General features: G+C 41.5%; 1 protein-coding gene across 1 annotated transcript in view; it reads left to right on the top strand.

Annotated features, from left to right (window-relative positions):
* Window positions 1-8,177: 8,177 nt before the first annotated feature.
* LOC124607398 (5-hydroxytryptamine receptor-like) overlaps window positions 8,178-20,858 on the top strand; it is a 178,384-nt gene continuing 165,703 nt past the window's right edge. The window contains exon 1 of the mRNA XM_047139720.1: window positions 8,178-8,283. Within this exon, the coding sequence (XP_046995676.1) occupies window positions 8,213-8,283 (71 nt within the window). The 5' untranslated portion in view covers window positions 8,178-8,212. The remainder of the gene's footprint in view (window positions 8,284-20,858) is intronic.

The raw sequence follows: 20,858 nt of genomic DNA, 5'->3' as shown, positions 1-20,858 counted from the left end.
TACGAAAAACGTATGTTTCTGTGGGTGTGCGTATACTTTTGATCACGTAGTGTACTTTTAAGGCCATCGCTTTGGTATTTAAATTTGTTTCTAGTTTAGTGTGTGTTGTTGTATGTGACGGTAGGTCTCACAGCTTTTGAAAGCCCAGAATGAAAGAAAACAGATCATAGTTCTCTGCAATCTGCAGCTGTAGAACATCGAGGCAACTGTGACGAGCAAAATTCTGCATGTGCTTTGGTAATTCCGTATATCTCCATTTCACATTAGAACAAACAATCTGGCAAAGACCCATCTTAGAGGAATAATTCTAATTGTTTGTAGCGGTTGTCAGTTTTGTATCCATTTATTTACAGAAGCTGATTGCGACGGTAGTGATACTTTTAAGACGGCCGCTTCAGTATTTTAATTTGTTTCTTAGTTTAGTCTGTGTTGCTACATGTAACATAATGACGAAGAACAAATTCGTTTTTCGTAGCTCAGAAAGAAAGAGCACATATCATACGGAGATAGTTAACAATGTGTTGGTCATGCGCCCGGTAGTTGGTAGTCGACTCCGAAGTATTACGCACGTGCTGAGCACGTATTTCAAGCGCAGCTGCAACTTCTCCGTGAAGAGGAAGACGTATAACGAGCGAAACACACACGTGCAGCAGCTGGCCGTTTGCGTGCATCCCAGGCAGCGCTCGCGAAGAGGCGTGGCAGGGCGAGAAATACGAATGCCGCCCTTCTTCAGCCTGACCCCAGCCGAGCCCGAGTGGTGTGTAAGTGCGCCTGACGTGCAGGCAGCCCTCACAGCGCACCAGCTCCGCGCTACGTGCGGCCCGCGCAGACCTTTTAGCGGAATGGGCCCTGCATAAAACAGCATACCGCATCAGGCACCAGCGTCACCGGTGTGAAAGGGACACACCATCTCCCTCTAGTCATTCACAGCACCCCAAGTTGCGGAGTGACGTGTACCACTTGCTTACTCCAGCAGCTGATCCGTCGCAATCCACACATTTCAAAATGGAAGCAACGGCTTTTCAGTCGAGCTAGAGACTACAGTGACTGATTCTTTTGAAAATATCTTATCGTCCGACACAATCACATTAATTTCAAGAGAAATAACCCGTGACAGTTTTGCAATGTGTTTTAAATATGTATTCTTATTTTAATGATTACCTTTAAGTTTTCTGATTTTCATTTACAGAACAAAGCACACAGTTTAATGCTTTTACATAGTATAGGAAACTAATTTTACATATTTGATATACATTTGTAGCTCTTTGAACTTGTAATCATATTTGTTTCGCCTTGATAGCTATTGGCTGAAGTGCAGAATGTTGTACTGCTGGCAGTGCACTCTCCGCCCAGATCGAACTGGTGGATGAAATGAAAGTAAAGAAAAGACAATTCGGTGTCACCGCTGTTACCTTGCTTCCTGGCTATAGAATATGATTTTGAATTTCGTTCTCGACTATTCTGGTTTTTCAAGTCTATACTGATCGAAGCTCAAGTTACTTGTAGTCGCAAAGGTCGCATACGGCAATGTTTCCAGACATCGGCTTACTGTCGACCTTAGACTCCAAACGGTGCCGTTTGGTTAACAGTTGAGTTATTAGTTATGAAATGTAACATAGTCGAGAAGGAAACTTGGATATTTGAACTTCAAAAATGCCCGAGGGCAAGGGTCGACTTAATTCTTATGCTTTTTTCTTGAAGTAAATCTTCAAAAAGTTCTCATTTCTACAGATAATACAGTTTACCATCCACGATACCAGAACCACGGTCACTAGTATACACAATATGATTACGAAGTGTGCGTGCAGTAGAAAGCTCCGATGCTGACGTCAAAACCAACAATACTATTGCTCGATAGCCCACAGCAGCCACAACAAATGGTTTTGTCACTGCGGTTATGGGTGAATAGAAGGTTTCCTTACGTGAGTGTGTGCCACCCGTTGTGTTCTCCGCAAAGCCTACCATCATTATACAGTAGTCTTGAATGAACTGTGGCATGAGCCCGAACAACAGGGGACTGACGTTCTAAGACACGTATTAAAACTCTGGAATACTGCATTGATAATGGCTAGTTACTAGCCGAAATCTAGATTTGCTTCATTAAAGCTTGAAAGGAAAGGACGCCTGATTGCTGTGCTCCATTATTTTGAAATTCATATCACAGTCGTTGAGTGCATTCCACATTCCTAATGGATGGAATCTTGATCAAATAATTTAGTTGTAACTGGGTGCACAGCCGTGATAAATATCTTGAAAGAAATTCGTTTTCTGCAAGGACTGTCATTTATTTCCATTTTATTATTTTGAGTATGCGCCATTTCAGCTATCTAATCGTTCTCAAGAAAAATTTAAGCCGTTAACTGCATATGTTTTGGATTACAGTCATTTTCATTAGCAATCTGAGGTTGGCAAGGCCTGAAATGGCTTAACTGCCTGTTTCTGGCTGTACTGTGCCGGATATCATAGTTAAAGCTTTCCATTCTTGTGAGCCGCCTGTGGTTGGCCGGGCGTGAAATGGCTTAACTGCCTGTTTCTGGTTGTACTGTAACGGCTAAACCTTTCAATCCCAGTCAACCATGTGAATGTTTAATGTAAAACTTCTAAAATCGTATTTGTATGTGTTGAAGTTCGTGTTTGTAAGCGTCTGGTTGGTATCTGAGAAATGTTTAAAACTTACTTTGGTATCAAAATGTGTAAATTGCAGTGCAGGGCAATAGGAGAGTGTTAAAATTAAATTTTGAACGTAAGTATGTGAAGCTCACGCCATACGCTGCGAAATCCAGACTAGACAGTACGTAATTCGCCTGTGTCCGTAGCTCGTGGTCGTGCTGTAGCGTTCTCGCTTCCCGCGCCCGGTTTGCCGGGTTCGATTTCCGGAGGGGTCAGGGATTTTTTTTGCCTCATGATGACTTGGTGTTGTGTGATGTCCTTAGGTTAGTTGGGTTTAAGTAGTTCTAAGTTCTAGGGGACTGATGACCATAGATGTTAAGTCCCATAGTGCTCACAGCCATTTTTGAACCAATTCGCCTGCGAGAAAGTAATCTGTTTCCAATGAAATTTAAACATGAGATTTGATTGTAAAAGAAAAGACTCAGATTTAAATGTTGCCCTGAATATTTTTAGCTTAATATCTATTCTTACGGACAATCATAGTACCAGAACTGCTATTCTAGCTACACAGCAAATGTGCATAAAATTTAACGCATCTGACTTTCTTATAAAACTGTTTGGAAACACACAAGATACCACCTTACTGAGATCTACTGGTATTAAGCCCCAGAACTAATATGATAATTTCGCAGATACATTCCGACGATCACTGTGGACTTGAACGTCGTTGATAACTAAATTATAGGCCTACCTGTGCACACGGAACGCTCGTCAGTTCTGTAACCTGTTCCAATTCAGATAAAGATGAAACTGTAAAAAATAAGATTTGCTTTACTGTACTTGCGATGCGCAATGAAAGGCGGTATCTTATCACTTTTCATAAAATGCTTCTGCAGCACACAACTCGCGATGTGCAGTGCAAGTGTAGAAACACAATTATAAAGGTGAAGAATGAAAAATGAGGAACTAAATTTACGTCTAACAAATGAGAAGAGAGACTCTAGGTGTAACTATGTTTCATTAATCCATAACAACAACACATCCTTTCACAGAGTTCTGACAACTAGACAACTTAGCAAAATATATCTTAATAACTTTCCTGTGTACAATTACTTTACTTGACACTTGCTTCAATTATAAGACAAATCCATGTGCTTCATTATCAAATTTCTATAGTAAACCTTAGCCATACAGTGTTCTAACAACATGAAACTACACTATTACGAATATAAAATGACTGGATTACTTTTAAAAAAATTCCCTTTTGTCGTTCTTGCATTTATATCTACTCATTTCCACAAAAATTTTCCTCAGAATGTGTTATTAAAAAATTCTGTTTAAATAATGGTGCCTCCACTTTATGGAAGGTCAGCTTCCATCCATTTCAAACCAAATACAGAAAGAGTGTCTAACACACACTGCCTGGGAGAACATTCTTACAAAGAATGTGGTTATATCGATACTACGGAGCAGGAGTACATTTTTCAAATCCTCAACTTAAGCCCCATTTGTGACCAAAACTTCATGAAAATCGAAATGGCTAACAAGACAGTCCCCTTTCACATGGACTACTGATGGAAATGACTGTAACGCAAAACATTTGTAGTTAACGGGTTAGGTATTTTACTTGAGACTGGTTACACAGCCTAAATGGGGTGGTATGCAAAATAATAAAACGGAAATAAAAAACAGCCGTTGCGTACATACATACATATATCCTTCAACATGATCATGCTTCCGTAAAATTAACATAGGCTACTGCCGACTGCTACTTAGATCAAATGATAGTTTTCATTTAGAATTAGGTTACTTTGAGACCTTTGTAAGATAATAACCTCTTATAGTTATAATTTATTTCGTTATATAATTTAATTTTTTTCTTTTGCTCTCACGGGGAGCCCCAGGAGGAATTGTCAGTATTTATGGATATGACAAGGACGCTCATTTGAAAAAAGAAACTTCACATGGACATGTGCTCTATTCCTAATGGGTACGGAGATATAACACATTTAATTCACATTTGTTTATTGGCTAGTTAGGGAAAGTGCAGATGCACTCACACAAGCAACATATGCTTGACAAATCAGACCTTCACCGCTGATATCGGCGATACTGACGATAGTTGACTTACGGGCATAGGGCCGTGTTCCAAGGCAGTATTCCCTGCCTAACCTTTCGTCTTCGACTGCTAAAGGCTTCATCAGAGGTTTTAACTTCTCAAACAAGCTCAGCAAGCCGAATTGTTTATACATATCGTCCCAACCGTCGGTTCGTGACGTCATCAGACCAATGCTTAAGATCGGAGAGTCGGCCCACGTATGTGTGGTGGAGAGGAGTTGGGTCTCTGTTTTATTTAGCAATAGGGCCCATAATCTGCCTAATCTCCAATCTTCTTTTTTTATGCTGAAATTATTTTTGCTTTCGAATTCTATGGCCTGTCTGAATATCCTAGCGTAGTAATTATTACAGCTTAATAAAAACAGTGTGTCAGAGAAACGAATTGGGTGGTCCTCTGGCCACATTGTGTGATTTGTTACTGCTGATTTAACAGTCCTGCCCAGAGGCAAATTGCTCTTATGTCGTTCTAAGCGGGAGTTAATGCTTCTTTTTGTAATTCGGATGAACGCTTGCCCGTAAGTGGATTGGATTTTATAAACTTCTTGTGAGGCAATAGGCGGGCGTAGGACTAGGAAACCACAAATTTGTTGCTCTGCTACTGTGGTCTTAGCAAGATCTAATAATTACTACGCTAGAATGTACAGAGAGGCCATAGAAATTCAAAAGCGCAAAAACAATTTCAACAGAAAAGAGTAGAATTGGAATAAGACAGTTGCAGGCGTTGGTGTTAAATAAGACAAACAGCGCCAACCCTTCCGCACGTCAAGCTCCCCACAGCATACGTCTGTACAACTCCGCAAGTTTCTGCAGTGTTGCGTACATAAAAAAAAGAGAAAAAGAGATATATATAAGTTTGTTGAATTATATTGGGTCTGTAACAGCTTTCTGAGTCATTACAGCCTTTAATGATCCCTCCATTAGTGGAATACGAAACTTTATGCAGATAGTTATACTTTGGACCACGGCCCAATGCCCTTTAGTCACATAGCAGCAATATCACAACATGTTCTCCCAAGAGTTCACAAATGCATTGACGTTGACCGTGGGATATTTATTTATGTATTTATTCTGAATTCTACAACAGCTGTAAAGGACATGGATAATGGTGCTTAGAGGTGAATGCGTTCTTAAAAACGCATTTTTCAACAGACACTTTGTAAAAAAATTATTCTAATTTTTAGTAATTGTTGTACATGTGCAAACATGACAGTTTATTGAATAATACATAAAATAAATAACAATGCTTTCTATCTCCAAAGCCATTCGCATCAAGGCTTACGTCCATAAGTAGTTTTTCGGTTCAAATAGTAGATCCTGACAGATCTTTAAATACTGACCCTTCCTCCTACGACAGCCTGTATACGGTGCTCAAAATAAATGTTGCATATTCCTTATTGTTGATACTGGACATAACAGGACACAATAATGATTTTGTTATGTCAAGTACAGTCGTAATAAAACAAAAATAAACAAGATAAACACATTTTCACTTGATAAACACAAACAAAAAAACAAAAAGAAAACCTTACAAAAGATTCCACTGAAAACACTGCAGTTTCTTCTCTGTCATCTTGCACAACACATTATTTATCAACGAAAAGGCACTTTCCAGTGCGGTTAGCCATACTCCTTAGCAAACTGTTCAGAGAAGCTCGGGCAATGTTTCCCATTCCTCCACAGCGGCGGATATACTATCCTACAATGTTTCTGGTGGAAGAGGACGACTGCAAACCGCTCGTATTAACATTGCCCATGGATTATCAGTGCACTTGATATCCGAAGAATGTGGATGCCATTCCATTCGACTAATTCTGGCTCACAGGATTGTGTCGATGGGGGTGTGCATTGTCGTCCATCCCAATCCACTATGCTCACCAAATAGAGCCACAGTGCGTGAAAGGATGTTGATTCTTCATACGAGTCATCCTCCCATCTACTGTCGCAAGGGGTGTCCTCCAAACGAACATGATTCCATCTCCAGGCGTGACTGAATCGTTTTGCTAAGGATGGTGATCCACGGCACAGCTAAGATGTAAAGGTTGTCCTCGTTGCCTCCACAACCGAAAATCAGTATAGTCGGGTTTTAGACTGATAACGTATCGGATCAAGAAAGAGAGTTGTGTCACACTGCTGCCTAGCCTATAAAAAGTGTATTCGCACCTCTCCGTACGTTATTTAGAGCAGGACCCTTGAGATGTCTTACGGCACGTAATACCTGCTCATGGAGCCTATTTCGTATCGTTTGTGTTAGCACCCGCACTCACGTAGCTTTTCGGAACAACTGCCATAGACGTGCAGCATTGTGTTGACTGCTTCTGTCTGCTGTTATACCCAGATATTTTTGCGCCCTGTCTCTAGAAACTTTTTCCAAATTCTAGAAACATCACACTGATTCACAGTGAAAGTCGCTGCGACGTCCCCCTGTCTCTTCCCCTGCTCCATTTGGAGCGCTGATACGATCGTATGTTATTGTTGTCCGAACGATTCGGTAGCAACACAATTCTGTTAATGACACACGGCACCGGTAGTACAATGTTTACAGGTGACACAGTTGCTATAGACTGCACCCCTCACGCTATAAAAATGGACTGTTTCCGCTATAATTACCTTAAAAACAAACCAACGTACTGATATCGTAACGTACTTCTGAGCCATAACGTCCAATGTTAAAGTGTCTGTGATAAGCAACATTTATTTTGACCGCTGTAGTAGTAGCAGTAGTGTAGTTTGCTTTTGTTTCTGGGTAGCAAACCAGAGAACTGACAGCAAAGAAATAAATAATGCCAGAATGAGATTTTCGCTCTGCAGCGGAGTGAGCGCTGATATGAAACTTCCTGGCAGATTAAATCTGTGTGCCAAACCGAGACTCGAACTCGGGACCTTTACCTTTTCGAGTTACAGTCTCGGTACGGCACACAGTTTTAATCTGCCAGGAAGTTTAAAATCAGCGCACACTCCGCTGCAGAGTGAAAATATCATTCTGGAAAAATCCCCCAGGCTGTGGCTAAGCCATGTCTCCGCAATATCCTTTCTTTCAGGAGTGCTAGTTCTGCATGGTTCGCAGGAGAGCTTTTGTAAAGTTTGGAAGGTATGAGACGAGGTACTGGCGGAAGTAATGCTGTGAGGACGGGGCGTGAGTCGTGCTTGGGTAGCTCAGTTGGTAGAGCACTTGCCCGCGAAAGGCAAAGGTCCCGAGTTCGAGTCTCGGTCCGGCACACAGTTTTAATCTGCCAGGAAGTTTCAAATAAATAATGGATCTGTTCACTAGAGTGGTGTGCGCTGACCGCGAGCGCTCGCGCGTGTGCCCGCAGGCAACGTGTTCGTGATCGCGGCGATCCTGCTGGAGCGCCACCTGCAGAACGTAGCCAACTACCTGATCCTGTCGCTGGCCGTGGCCGACCTGCTGGTGGCCTGCCTCGTGATGCCGCTGGGCGCCGTCTACGAGGTGAGCAGCCAGTGGACGCTGGGCCCCGAGCTCTGCGACATGTGGACCGCCTCCGACGTGCTCTGCTGCACCGCCTCCATCCTGCACCTGGTCGCCATCGCGCTCGACAGGTACGTCACAGCCGCGCTGCACCGACACCGCTGGACAGTAGTGTAGGCTCCCAGCCATCTATCCAGACCGGGGCAGGTTCCTTAACTGACCACTTTTATGCTGCATGTTCAGAAGAGTGTGTGCTATATTTTTACAGGAAATGGTAGTGATCAAAACCAGAAAAGTAAAATTCCTATAAACATAGGTTTGGAAAAAATACTTGAGATAGAGGCCGTTTCGCTTGTGCAGAAAACAGCCAGTACTCAATGGTGCAAGATGATTTTCTGTCCGTGATTATTGCTCATTTCTTAGCGTTTTCATTTTCTTTCTTTCTATGCTCATATTGGGATATTATGAATTCTGTAACTTGTCTGTGTTTAATCTAGTGAACTGAAACTAGAAAAATTTGGAGTACTATTCTTAGAACTCGCGTATTCGTGTTGTCATCCTGAACAACGCTAGTCGTGTAATTACAACATAAATCGCTCAGAATTGAGCTGTCGTTGTTTGTTGTTGGGGGTCTTCAGTCCGAAGACTGGTTTGATACAGCTCTCCACGCTGCTCTATCCTGTGCAAGCCCCATCATCTCCGAGTAACTGCTGCAACCTACATACAAGGGTGCGTCAAATGAAAACCTTAAATTTGTCATAACAAATCGAAATTTCGCGCCGTTATCCTGTAGGTTGGTAAGCGTGCTACAAACAGCGTGCAGAACGGCCTGTAGGTGGCAGCCTAGTGCAGGTGCAAACATACCATCATAGTATTAGTATAAAGATGGCCGTCCCACTTGCGACTTGCACCAGGGAAGAAAAGCGTTCTGTTATTCGGTTTTTGCGTAGTGAAGGTGTGAAACCTATTGAAATTCATAGACGAATGAAGGTTCAGTACGGTGCTGCATGTTTGTCACAGCAGCAAGTCTACGAATGGAGTAGGAAGTTCGCAAATGGTGTGACTTCAGTCGAAGATGCTCCTCGTCCAGGCACAACGAGTTGTGACTCCACAGAACATTGCAGCAGTCGAAGCCATAGTGAAGAAAAACCGCCGAGTGACACTGAATGACATTGCAGAATGTTTACAGATTAGTCATGGTGCATGAGTGGTTGCGCGGGCTACCAAGAGAATTTTTTTAATGGAATTTATGCGCTTTGTAAGCGCTGGAAGACTTGCATTGAGCGTGGGGGAGATTATGTTGAAAAGTGATACAGCTTTGTACCACTTCTGCACAATAAATAATATTTAAAAAATACTTAAGGTTTTCATTCGACTCACCCTCGTATTTCTGAATCTGCTTAGTGTATTCATCTCTTGGTCTTCCTCTACGATTTTTACCCCCACACTTCCCTCCAGTACTAAACTGGTGATCCCTTGATGTCCCAGAAAGTGTCCTATCAACCGACCCCTTCTTCCAGTAAGGCTGTGCCACAAATTTCTTTCCGCCCCAACTTTCTCAGTACCTTCTCATTAGTTATGTATCTACTCATCTAACTAACACATTTCAAAAGCTCCTTTTCTCTCCTTGTCTTAACTGTTTATCACCCATGTTTCACTTCCATACATCGAAACACTCCATATAAATACTTTGAGAAAAGATTTCCGGACTCTTACATCTATATTAAATGTTAACAAATTTCTCTTCTTCAGAAATGCTTTTCTTGTCATTGCCAGTCTACATTTTACATCTTCTTTTCTTCTTGCCAGCATCAGTCATTTTGCTGTCCAAATAGCAAACTTTTCTGCTACCTTAAGTGTCTTGTATTCTAATCTGATTCCCTCAGAATCACATGATTTAAATCGACTACACTCCACTATCCTTGTTTTGCTTTTGTTGATATTCATATTGTAGCCTCCTTTCAAGACACTACCCATTCCGTTCAAGTGGCCTTCCAAGTTCTTAGCCGTCTCTGATAGAATTACAATGTTATCGGCGAACCTCAAAGTTTTAATTTCTTCTATCTGGACGTTAATTCCTACTCCAAAATTTTCCTCGGTTTCTTTTACTGCTTGTTCACTGTGCAGATTCAGTAACATTGCGGACAGTCGACGACCCTGTCTCAGTCCCTTCTCAACCACTTCTTCCCTTTCATGTACCCAACTCTTATAACAGCCGTCTGGTTTCTGTAAGAACTGTAAATAGCCATTTACTCCCTGTATTTTACCCCTGCTACCATCAGAATTCCAAACAGAGTAATCCAGTTAACATTGTCAAAAGCTTTCTCTGAGTCTACAAATCCTATAAACGGAGGTTTGCCTCTCCTTAACATATCTTCTAAGAGACGTCGCAGGGTCGTTATTGCCTCGCGTGTTCCTACATTTCTCGGAAATTAAAACTGATCGTCCTCGAGGTCAGCTTCTACCATTTTTTCCATTCTTCTGTAAAGATTTCGTGCTAGTATTTTGCAGCCACGACTTATCACTGATCGTTCGGTAATATTCACACCTGTCCGCACCTGCTCTCTTTCGAACTGGAATTATTAAACTGTGGAAATATATTTTTAATTAACTTTGCCAAAATTATTATAAAACAGAATTTTACATTAAATAAGCTGGTCTGTGAAATTCTACTGTGTAGTACAGTGGGGTGCTACAAAGTGTGACGTCACACAATATGTGACTTGCAATTCCAGTTGACAAAGTTAACAGAATAAAAATACTACACAAAATTAATAATCAAATTTTGAATGAATAAATCACCAAAATGTTTCCATAAAAGTCCCCTGTGAATTTACGAACACAATGCGACTGAGTAAATCTCCAAACACAAAATGATGCACACAAGAATATAACACTATACGGTGGAAATAAAACTGTTACCATACTAAATTAAATCTGAACTGAACTTCGCTTAAACTGACCTGGTAACGAATTTTGAAAAGCAACTGTTTTAACTGCACTGTAAATGGCTCTAGCAAATTTGTGTCGCTTAGCTGTGGCAACGAACACTTAGTACTGCTCGAAGTTATGCATATAGAACATGCAGCGTAGGAGCAAGCAAGTTAGATAAAAGAAAAGCCTTTCGTAAGTTAAACATAAGAACGTGCAACTATTCTAAGGAGATCAGGTCTTAGTTTTAGCCACAGTGTTCCGCAAAGTGTAACGCGCCGACGCATATGATAAAAAAATATGAAATTATTTCATCTGAAGGAAAGCTGAACTTCAAAAACCTGTGTCGTCTGACTATTATAATCAGCTTCACAAAATTTATCTTTTATGACAAATTTTACACTGCCAAGCGATTAATTATTACAGATGGTAAAGGAGTAATAAAATCTATAATCTCTGAGTGCAAGCGATGTGACTGATTACTATACTTGGTCTCGTCTGAAGAATGAACTAACTCAAGGAAACCAATAAAGAAAAAATTCCACTAAAACTTACCGTTTTTCAAACACATCACAATTACGAGCAAGCGAGCAATGCAACAACAACTTTACCTCGTAGTGATCACTTGTCCAGATAATCTTTACCAAATTATATGACAAAATTCATCATCCTCTATGTCTTTCTCTGTGTGCTCTGCAAGCTATTTCAGGCTGCTCAGTAGCATGGGCAACGCTCGTCTCTCTCTCAGTAGCTTCTCTCATAACGCTCACTGCAACGACAATGCTACTGATAACCAAAGTCCACAGCCCTGTAGCCAGAACCTCCGTGGCATGGCATCCGCCTATCGAAAACTACTGTTTGGAAAATGTTTAGCGTGCGAATCCATTCATGTCCATCCTCCATTCCGACGGACGCGGGCAATTTCAGCAGGACATGCGACACCCCACACGTCCAGAATTGCTACAGAGTGGCTCGAGGAACACTCTTTTGAGTTTAAACACTTACGCTGGTCACCAAACTCTCCAGACATGAACATTATTGAGCATGTCTGGGATGTCTTGCAACGTGTTGTTCAGAAGGGATGTGCAGCCCCTCGTACTCTTACTGAGTTACAGATAGCCCTGGACGTTTCATGATGTTAATTCCCTTCATCACTAGTTCAGAGATTAGTCGAGTCCATGCCACGTCGTGTTGCGGCACTTCTGAGTAATCGCGGGGGCCCTACGCCATATTAGGCAAGTGTACTAGTTTCTTTGGCTCTCCATTGTAGTAAGCCAACTATGCTGACGTTCATGTCAGCTAACAGCAGTTACTATCGCAAGTCGTGTTTATGATACGAATGAATCCTTTCCAAAATCAAATTTCTCTCAATCACCTTTGAAGGGTGGATTGAAATAGAAAAAAATTTATCTTGAAGTGTCTCTAAAACTGAATTTAAAAACAATTTTTCAAGCTCACGCAACTGTCAGGGGAGTCTTACAACCTTAAATAAATGTATACAATTGAAAATAGTGCGCCTGTCAAAGCAGTCCTTAAAAGGAGATAACAGTTTTTCAGACCTTAAAACAATAGTAAGCTCGCACTGACCCACACTAAACAGTGACCAATTTATTATGTAGACCCCCACCCCTCAGGTCGGGGACAGAAGTTACAACCAATTAACAAGTTGGAAGATTCGTGGAACGTGAGGTGCTGAAGGGGGCTAAGAAAGAGGACACAAGAAAGTCATATCAAATAACAACTACGCCGACGTGGTGTAGGAACACAGTCCACTCCGGGTAGCGAAGTTTAACACTAACCACTAATGGCGAAACACGAAGAACAACTTCCGAACAGTAACATTCGAATAAATCGGCTCACCGAGAAGGGTAGTGGTCGGCAGGGCACCTCGCACAGACTCAATGCTGCAAGCAATTCCGTAAGACGACACACTTTGCCCCGTCGAAACCAAGTTCCGCCGTACAGCGCGCCGCTCCCGTGAAACGCTGCAATAGCCGCTAGCCGCTCCGAAGTCACCACTGCCGTCCGGGCACACCCTTGCCCGGGACGCTCCTCCTAATGGTACTTCACACACGCGGCCGTTCCACCGGCAGCCCGCGCTACCCTATCTGTGCCGCTCGCGAACCGCCTGTCCACAAGTTCCCCCTGCAGACTCTCTTCACGACTCCCCGATGGCTTCCACTTAAGACGCTGGCCAAAGCGAAAAGGTCGCTGCCAGATGTATACCTGCGAAGTAAACCTCCAGGAGAACGATACGGGCTTTATGAACTCGGAACGCAAGTATCACTACATATTTTTAAAGCTATTTATATAAAGCGTGGAAATTAATTCTATATCGTCGGTTGTGCACCATACTGAACCTCGAAACAGAAGAATGTCTTCTCATGAGACATTTGATATTTGCAAATAAACTGAGTTTTCCAACGTCTTATAATTTTTACCTGTCTTTAAAATGGTGTTTTCCATTAGTTTTCAATAGCCTGATTTCAAATTGTATTTAATTTGTATCTGTTTCTTTTACAATACTTCTACTTGATTTAAATTCAAATACTGTGAATTGGTATGTGGTAGAATAATAATGTAACAGGTAGACTATCAAATACAGTAGTGACCATATTTTCTCATTTTAAATTTCAATCGAAAATCTGTGTCCATGTTCATGACCATTTTGAACATTGAAACATTTTTTCACTTTTGGAGAAACATGAATTTTCCGTATTAATTTTTGGAGCCTCAGTAGAAAGACTGCAGTACACACAAACTGAGTGCCATTACTTAAAAATCCGGGTAAGTTCAAGTAGGCCTGATGCACTGAAGGTTCTGTAACAAACATAGTTCCCTATATAGATAGTTCATCCACACCAGTAATCAAGAATACAGACGATTTTTCCTTTTATCGATGTCAATAGTGGAAAGATATCAAAATACGCGACCTAAATGACCGTAGCTTTTGATAGCATTGACGTAGAAGTTTAAATGTTTGTATCGTCTAGGAAAAGTAGACTTTAGCATGTGACAAAATTTCAACTTGATGTGTCTAACCATTCCTCAGAAAAACGGGTCATAACAGACAGAGACAGGCAGGCAGATAACAAGCGAAAAAATATTTTTTTCGTATGATATAACTACAAATTAACTGTTTTCAGATTTATTTCTTTACTTGTACCGTGTAACCTTGTATCTAACCAAATTTCATTATGCTATGTCAACGGTAAGTACCATATATGTTTTTATAAGTGAGTTTGCAAGCATCAAATTATGTGACATAAATAGCTGTATCTTTTGATTGCGTTGACGTCTAAGCTCAAATTTTTTGCAACGCTAAGGGACCAGTATATATGACATAAATTTCAGCTTGATACGGCTACCCGTTCTTGAGAAAAAGGTATCTCAGCAGACGGACGGACGAACAGGCAGTCAGATGCCAAATGACAATAATTTCTTTTTTGTATGATGTAATAACATATTATCATTTTTCGAATTCTTTTTCCTTTAGCTGTACTTTGAAGCCTTGCTTCTCGCCAGATTTTATGATTGTAGGTCAACGGGAAGTACCCTATACGTTTTGATGATTGAGTTTGCGAGTATCAAAATATGTGACATAAATGGCCGTTTATTTCGATTGCAGTTACTTAGACGCTTCAATTTTTTACCCAGCCAAGGGAACGTAGATCAGACTACGTGAAATAACTTTCAACTTTATACTTTTACCATTTCTGAGAAAAAAGATTTTTAACAGACAGACAGGCGGATGGAAAACAAAGTGATCCTACAGGAATTCGATTTTGCCAATTCAGGTACTGAACCCTAAAAGTGGGTAGCAAAACGTATCACATTTGTATCACAGACCAACTTACAGGCGAAAGTCGGAAAACTGTGCCAAGATGAAACACTACTCCCTGATTAATATCAGAAAGATGTATTTTTTATTGAAAAAATTATTATTCAATATTTGTTGATTAGCATTTCCATTCGTTAATAAATACTGAATTTAAGTAAAAGAAAGAAAAACCATCACTTTCAACAAGATTCGAAGCAACAACATAACAATTACTAGACTTGTACACTATGCTCTCAGTTAGCTAAATCTATGTTAAGTACGGAATGTTTTAATAAGCTTGAAATGGTTTGTACTTGACCAAGGTTGTAAATCTAATATTTTAGGTGATTCTGTATCTATAAGAAGGGAGAAGACCACTTCAAAAGGCCTTTTTATTAATTTTCTGACTGTGACGTCGTTGTTGGAAACTGAACTTACAACATAAGCGAGGGGACCTCACTGTCTCATTTTCTACTCCTCTTACGACAGTATCTAAACAAACGTTTGTCCGTGTGTTTAGTAGTGGTTAATGTGTGAAACAACTTAATTCAGTTTACCAATTAGTAGATACCGGAGCCATGATGTTTGCTGGTATCTAATGGCCAGTGAAGGACGTTTTCCCGACCTTAAGATTAGCACTGTAGCTGATACTTCTTACGAGCTTCACTGTATGCAAGTCGCTTCTTGTTTGTGATGAAACGGTCCGGAGGGTATCAGTTTTTTTCGATAGTAAGTCATTATGTGTCAATAAAATTACGTTCTATACTGAACCGTGATTTATTTTCAAAGAATATTCATAAGAATTTATTTTATTTACTAGAGGTTCATCAAGAACATTAACACATTTGATCACACTACGTAAGCATGGAAGTAGATGCCAGGGAGTAACTGATGAAATCATAACCAAATTCCTTTTAACAAATGGGAATTTTATTCACTTTAATAGTGCCTAAAAGCATTTTTTAAAAGAAACAGATTTAAAATTATAATCAGAAAGCACCCTCTAAATATCAAACTTACAATTTATTCAGAGGCAGAAAGAAAAAAGTTTTGATTGTATGAGCTTTCAGGCAGAGAACCTTGCAGCTCCCTTTTGACACGGCCGTAGTTACGACCCCTCACAACAGCCTCTGAAAGACTACACTGGTGCAAACCTGCAACACACCAGATTACTTTAAACTAAGAGTTTTAACAATTTACACAAGCACACAAACTATGCACCCCCCGTAAGAGGGATGGAAATGGTACAAAACACTAACAATTGAAATATTAACCTTGCCACCGAAGGTGCAACCTGATTTTAACTTCTAAGAAAAGTCTTACGGTGAAAGGGTAGCAACTGTATATACTAAAATGATCATTTAAATAAAATCCCATGAAATGCAATCTTATATAAAATTCTACCACGTGGGCCAAACGATAGTTAAGATGCTCTACAGTACACAGATACCGCCTCTCAAGACCATAGGCAATAATATCAAAGTTTCCAAAGATCAAAACATATTTCAGGTATTAGGCCGTTACACTCCAAGCAATAAATTCGTTAACACACCAAATCCGACAAACATGAGAGAGGCAGCTACTAACGTACGGCAGATTGATAGGGTGGTTACCGAACAACCCGAACCGCAGGTTGCTCTAACCCGCCCCTACCTAACAAGGGAAAAACAGACCACCCAATTTATAAACAACCACCTTCCCGCAGGTGGGCAAACGGAGAAGAAGGACGACCCCAAAGCAAAACGGCTGGTGGCCTCACCAAGAAAACAAGTAGAATTAACAAGAGTAAATCAAACAACATATCACTAATCACTTAACTTCTAATAAACTGCGATTTCTCGAGAAGACATGGCGCAGCACCCCCAAATCGCTCTCCCGAACCGTCCGCTGCCAGCCGCTTCAACGGACGCAGGAAGGCGTGGAGATCTCCCGTCTCACGGCATCGCAGCTCGCAGCGGCCAGACTGATGTCGTGGTTGACTCCTGTTGCTCTCGTGTCGACCGCGAAGTCACTACCCCTCGCTATACGTCGCTGTACGCCGCCCACTGGACTCACGTGGCGACCTCACATGCGCCGACGCTCAAGACGGACAAGTCATCTTGTGTCTCAGGGCGCAACCGACCAACCGATCGATCAACCGCCAATGACCATTGCCTGAGCAAACTCGAGCAGACTGGCGGCCTAACGCGCAGACTCAGATGCCCCGACCGGGCGTCAACTCGCTGAGTTCTCTTACTGGCGGCGTGGAAAGACTCTCATTTTGCCGGCTTTAAAATTTGATCCGAACGACAAACATACTAGCACTCCGAACGACAGATAGACACTAACTGCCTAACGAGAGACAGACTAGCACGCTGGAGACGAGAGACTGACCCAGACTGACTGACTGGCGAGCTCATAGCGCCCCTTAAATGCACGTGAACAGGCAACCTTTCCCCTTTCCCACCACAGGAAGACACCAAAGCTAGGATTGGCACAGCGGCGCCACCGCCAGAAACGGAGGACGACTGTTTCACACTACGCGCTGCGGCGCACTCTTCAACACAGCAATTTTTACCACGGCTCAGATCCTGCCGGAAAAAAATTAGTAAATCCGGAAAGACGTCGTCGATTTTAATCCAATGACGGCATATGCCAGTTAGGGATAGCAAATGTACTGACAACGGTTTCAACGTCGTCCGCCAACAGACAGCGTAGTGGCATAGCTACCAGTGCATCTGTGTCTAACCTTGAATGGGGAATGATCACTGACAGAAGGCTCATTGTGGCGTAAACGTGTTAAGCAATCAGGCAACCATGCCAAGGAGGCTCTCTCGTGCTTCCTACAGCCAAACAAGCGAGCTTGAAAGGAGTCAGAATGTGGCCATCCGATGGGTCCGATGGTTCTTTCAGAGAACTGCAACACAGTTTGGACGTGCTGCGCCAGCTGTGAAACGATGCTGTGACACATTTTCGTACACATAATCGAGTTTCTGGACGTTCACGCAGTACAGATGACCACTGAGACTACCGAGCGATGTGGCGCAGTGGTTAGCACACTGGACTCGCATTCGGGAGGACGACGGTTCAATCCCGTCTCCGGCCATCCTGATTTAGGTTTTCCGTGATTTCCCTAAATCGTTTCAGGCAAATGCCGGGATGGTTCCTTTGAAAGGGCACGGCCGATTTCCTTCCCAATCCTTCCCTAACCCGAGCTTGCGCTCCGTCACGAATGAACTCGTTGTCGACGGGACGTTAAACACTAACCACCACCACCACCACTGGGACTCTCGTATTGTAAGGGCAGCAGCGGCAGATCATACAGATACCAAAGCACATATAAGAGGACTTGTGATCCCAGACCTGTCAACACAAACTTCTGCGAAGCGGTTATCAGCAGTGGGACTACAGGCATGCACAACTCTAGACCTTCTTCCACTCACACCACAGCATCGATCTGCGAAGCTCGACTGACATCGTCAGAGGGTCACCTGGAAGGTGAAATGGCCAACCACGATCTTCAGTGATGAAAGTAGATTCTGCCTGCACGGAAGTGATGGTCGTGTGCGCGTGTGACGTAGAGCTGGTGAGTGCTGTTTTGTGGAGTGCATTTATTCGAGACACACTGGCCCAATCCCTTGCCTTACGGTCTCGCGTGCGATAAGCTACTACTCCCGTTCACCTTTGTTGTTTCTCAAGGGGTTGTTAACTAGCTCTCGGAACGTGCAGAATATTGTTACGCCTGTTCTTTTGCACTTCTTACAACAGCAAGATGACGTGTTGTTCCAGCGGGAAATGCTCGTCCATACACTGGCCGTGTGCTCTACAAAATGTGCAGAAACTTCCTTAAATAACACGATCTCCAGACTTGTCTCCAATCGAGAACGTGTGCGATATGTCGGAGACGGGAAGAGAATCCTGTGACTCGCCAACCAACAACTCCTACAGAACTATGTGAACAATCAGAACAGGCGAGGCATAACGTACCGCAGGACAGCATTCGTCATCTTTACGATAGACTGCATGCCAGGGTCAGCACCTGCATAGTCGCGCGTGCAGGGTACACTACGCACTAATATGGGTGTTTCAGCATGGGTCGATGCCTGATACCTCAGAACCGCAAGTACTATTGAGCTGTAAATGTAATCATTTCATATACTCCATATGCGATGTTGCTGTAATAAATCTTGAGTGAATTGGAAACCTCCGAAGGGGTGCACTAATTTCTCTTCCGGCAGTGTATGTTCCGCAATTCACAATCTTGTGTGGTGTCATTCTAAGCACTGATGAGTAAGAGTCAAGTCATCTCTTCTCAGAAACAGAATCATGGAATCTATGGGCTACTGATCTCAACAGTACTATTTCATAAAATTGAAATTCAACCCACCTCTCCTACTGAAATTAGGAAAATAATAAATTCACTCAAAAGTAAAAGCTCACATGGAATTGATGGCATTTCCAACAGAGTACTAAAAGCTTGTTCCAACAAATAAGTAGGGTTCTCACCCACGTATGTAGTAACTAACTGAAACAGGGCATTCTTCCAGACAGACTGAAATACGCTAGTGTTAAACCATGGCACGAAAAAGGGGATAGATCTTATGCTAACAACTACCACCCAGTCTCACTTAGCTTCATCCAGAATTCATGAAAAAGTAATGTATTCAAGAGTAGCGTCACATATTTGTAAAAATGAAGTACTAACAAAGTGTCAATTTGGTTTTCAGAAAGACTTTTCAACAGAAAAAGTTATGTATGCTTTCACTGATGAAATATCAAATGCATTGAATAACCGAACATCACCCACTGAAATATTTTGTGATCTCTCAAAGGCTTTTCATTGTGTGAATCACGAAATTCTTCTAGATAAGCTTAAGTATTGTATGAGTGGGACAGTGCACAAATGGTTTAATTCATACTTAACTGCAAGAATGCAGGTTGAAATTAACAATATAGATACTCTGCAAAAACTAGCCGACTCCTCTAACTGGGGAGATATCAAGAATGGTGTCCCACAGGGGTTCAGTCTTGGGGTCCTTATTGTTATTAATGTATATTAACGACTTGCCACACTATATCCATGAAGATCCAAAGCTAGTTCTTTTTGCTGACGATACAAGCGTAGTAATCACACCCCAAAAAACAAGAATCAGCTGAGTAAATTGCAAATAGTGTCTTTCAGAAAATTATTAAGTGGTTCTCTGCAAATGGACTCTCACTAAATTTTGAGAAAACACAGGTTACACAATTCTGTACAGTAAATGCCATAACATCTTTGACAAATATAGACTATGAGGAGAAGTCCATTGCAAGGCAGAATACCCAAAATTTCCAGGTGTGTTTATTGATGAGAAATTGAATTGGAAGAAACACATCGATGATCTGCTGGAATGGTTAGGTTCAGCTACTTATGCTGTTGGGGCTATTGCAAATATTGGTGATAAACAGGTCATTAAATCAACTTATTATACCAGTTTTCATTCACTGCTTTCATATGGCATCATATTTTGGGGAAAGAGAGAAAGTATTCATCGCACAAAAGCGTGTAATTAGAATAATAGCTGGAGCCCACCCAAGATCACCTTTCAGATATTTATTTAAGCAACTTGGAATATTCACAGTACCTTCGCAATAAATATATTGACTTATGAAATTTGTCATTAATAACCCACCCCAGTTCAAAAATAACAGTGAAGTGAATAGCTACAACACTAGAAGAAAGGATGATCTTCACTATTCTGGATTAAATCTCACTTTGTCACAGAAAGGGGTGAATTATGCTGCCACAAAAATCTTTGGTCATTTGCCAAACAATATTAAAAGTCTGACAGATAGAAAACCAACATTTAAAAGAAAATTAAAAGAATTTCTGAATGACAACTCCTTCTACTCAATAGATTAATTCTTAGATGTGAAATAGTAACTAAAAAAAATTAATTATTTTGTGTAAAGAAAACTTAGGTTAAAGTGACACGT

The sequence above is a fragment of the Schistocerca americana genome, chromosome 3 (genome assembly GCF_021461395.2).
Source record: "Schistocerca americana isolate TAMUIC-IGC-003095 chromosome 3, iqSchAmer2.1, whole genome shotgun sequence".
Lineage (NCBI taxonomy): Eukaryota > Metazoa > Arthropoda > Insecta > Orthoptera > Acrididae > Schistocerca > Schistocerca americana.
The sequence above is the reverse complement of the archived record's forward strand: the minus strand, read 5'-3'. Positions and strand labels throughout refer to the sequence as shown.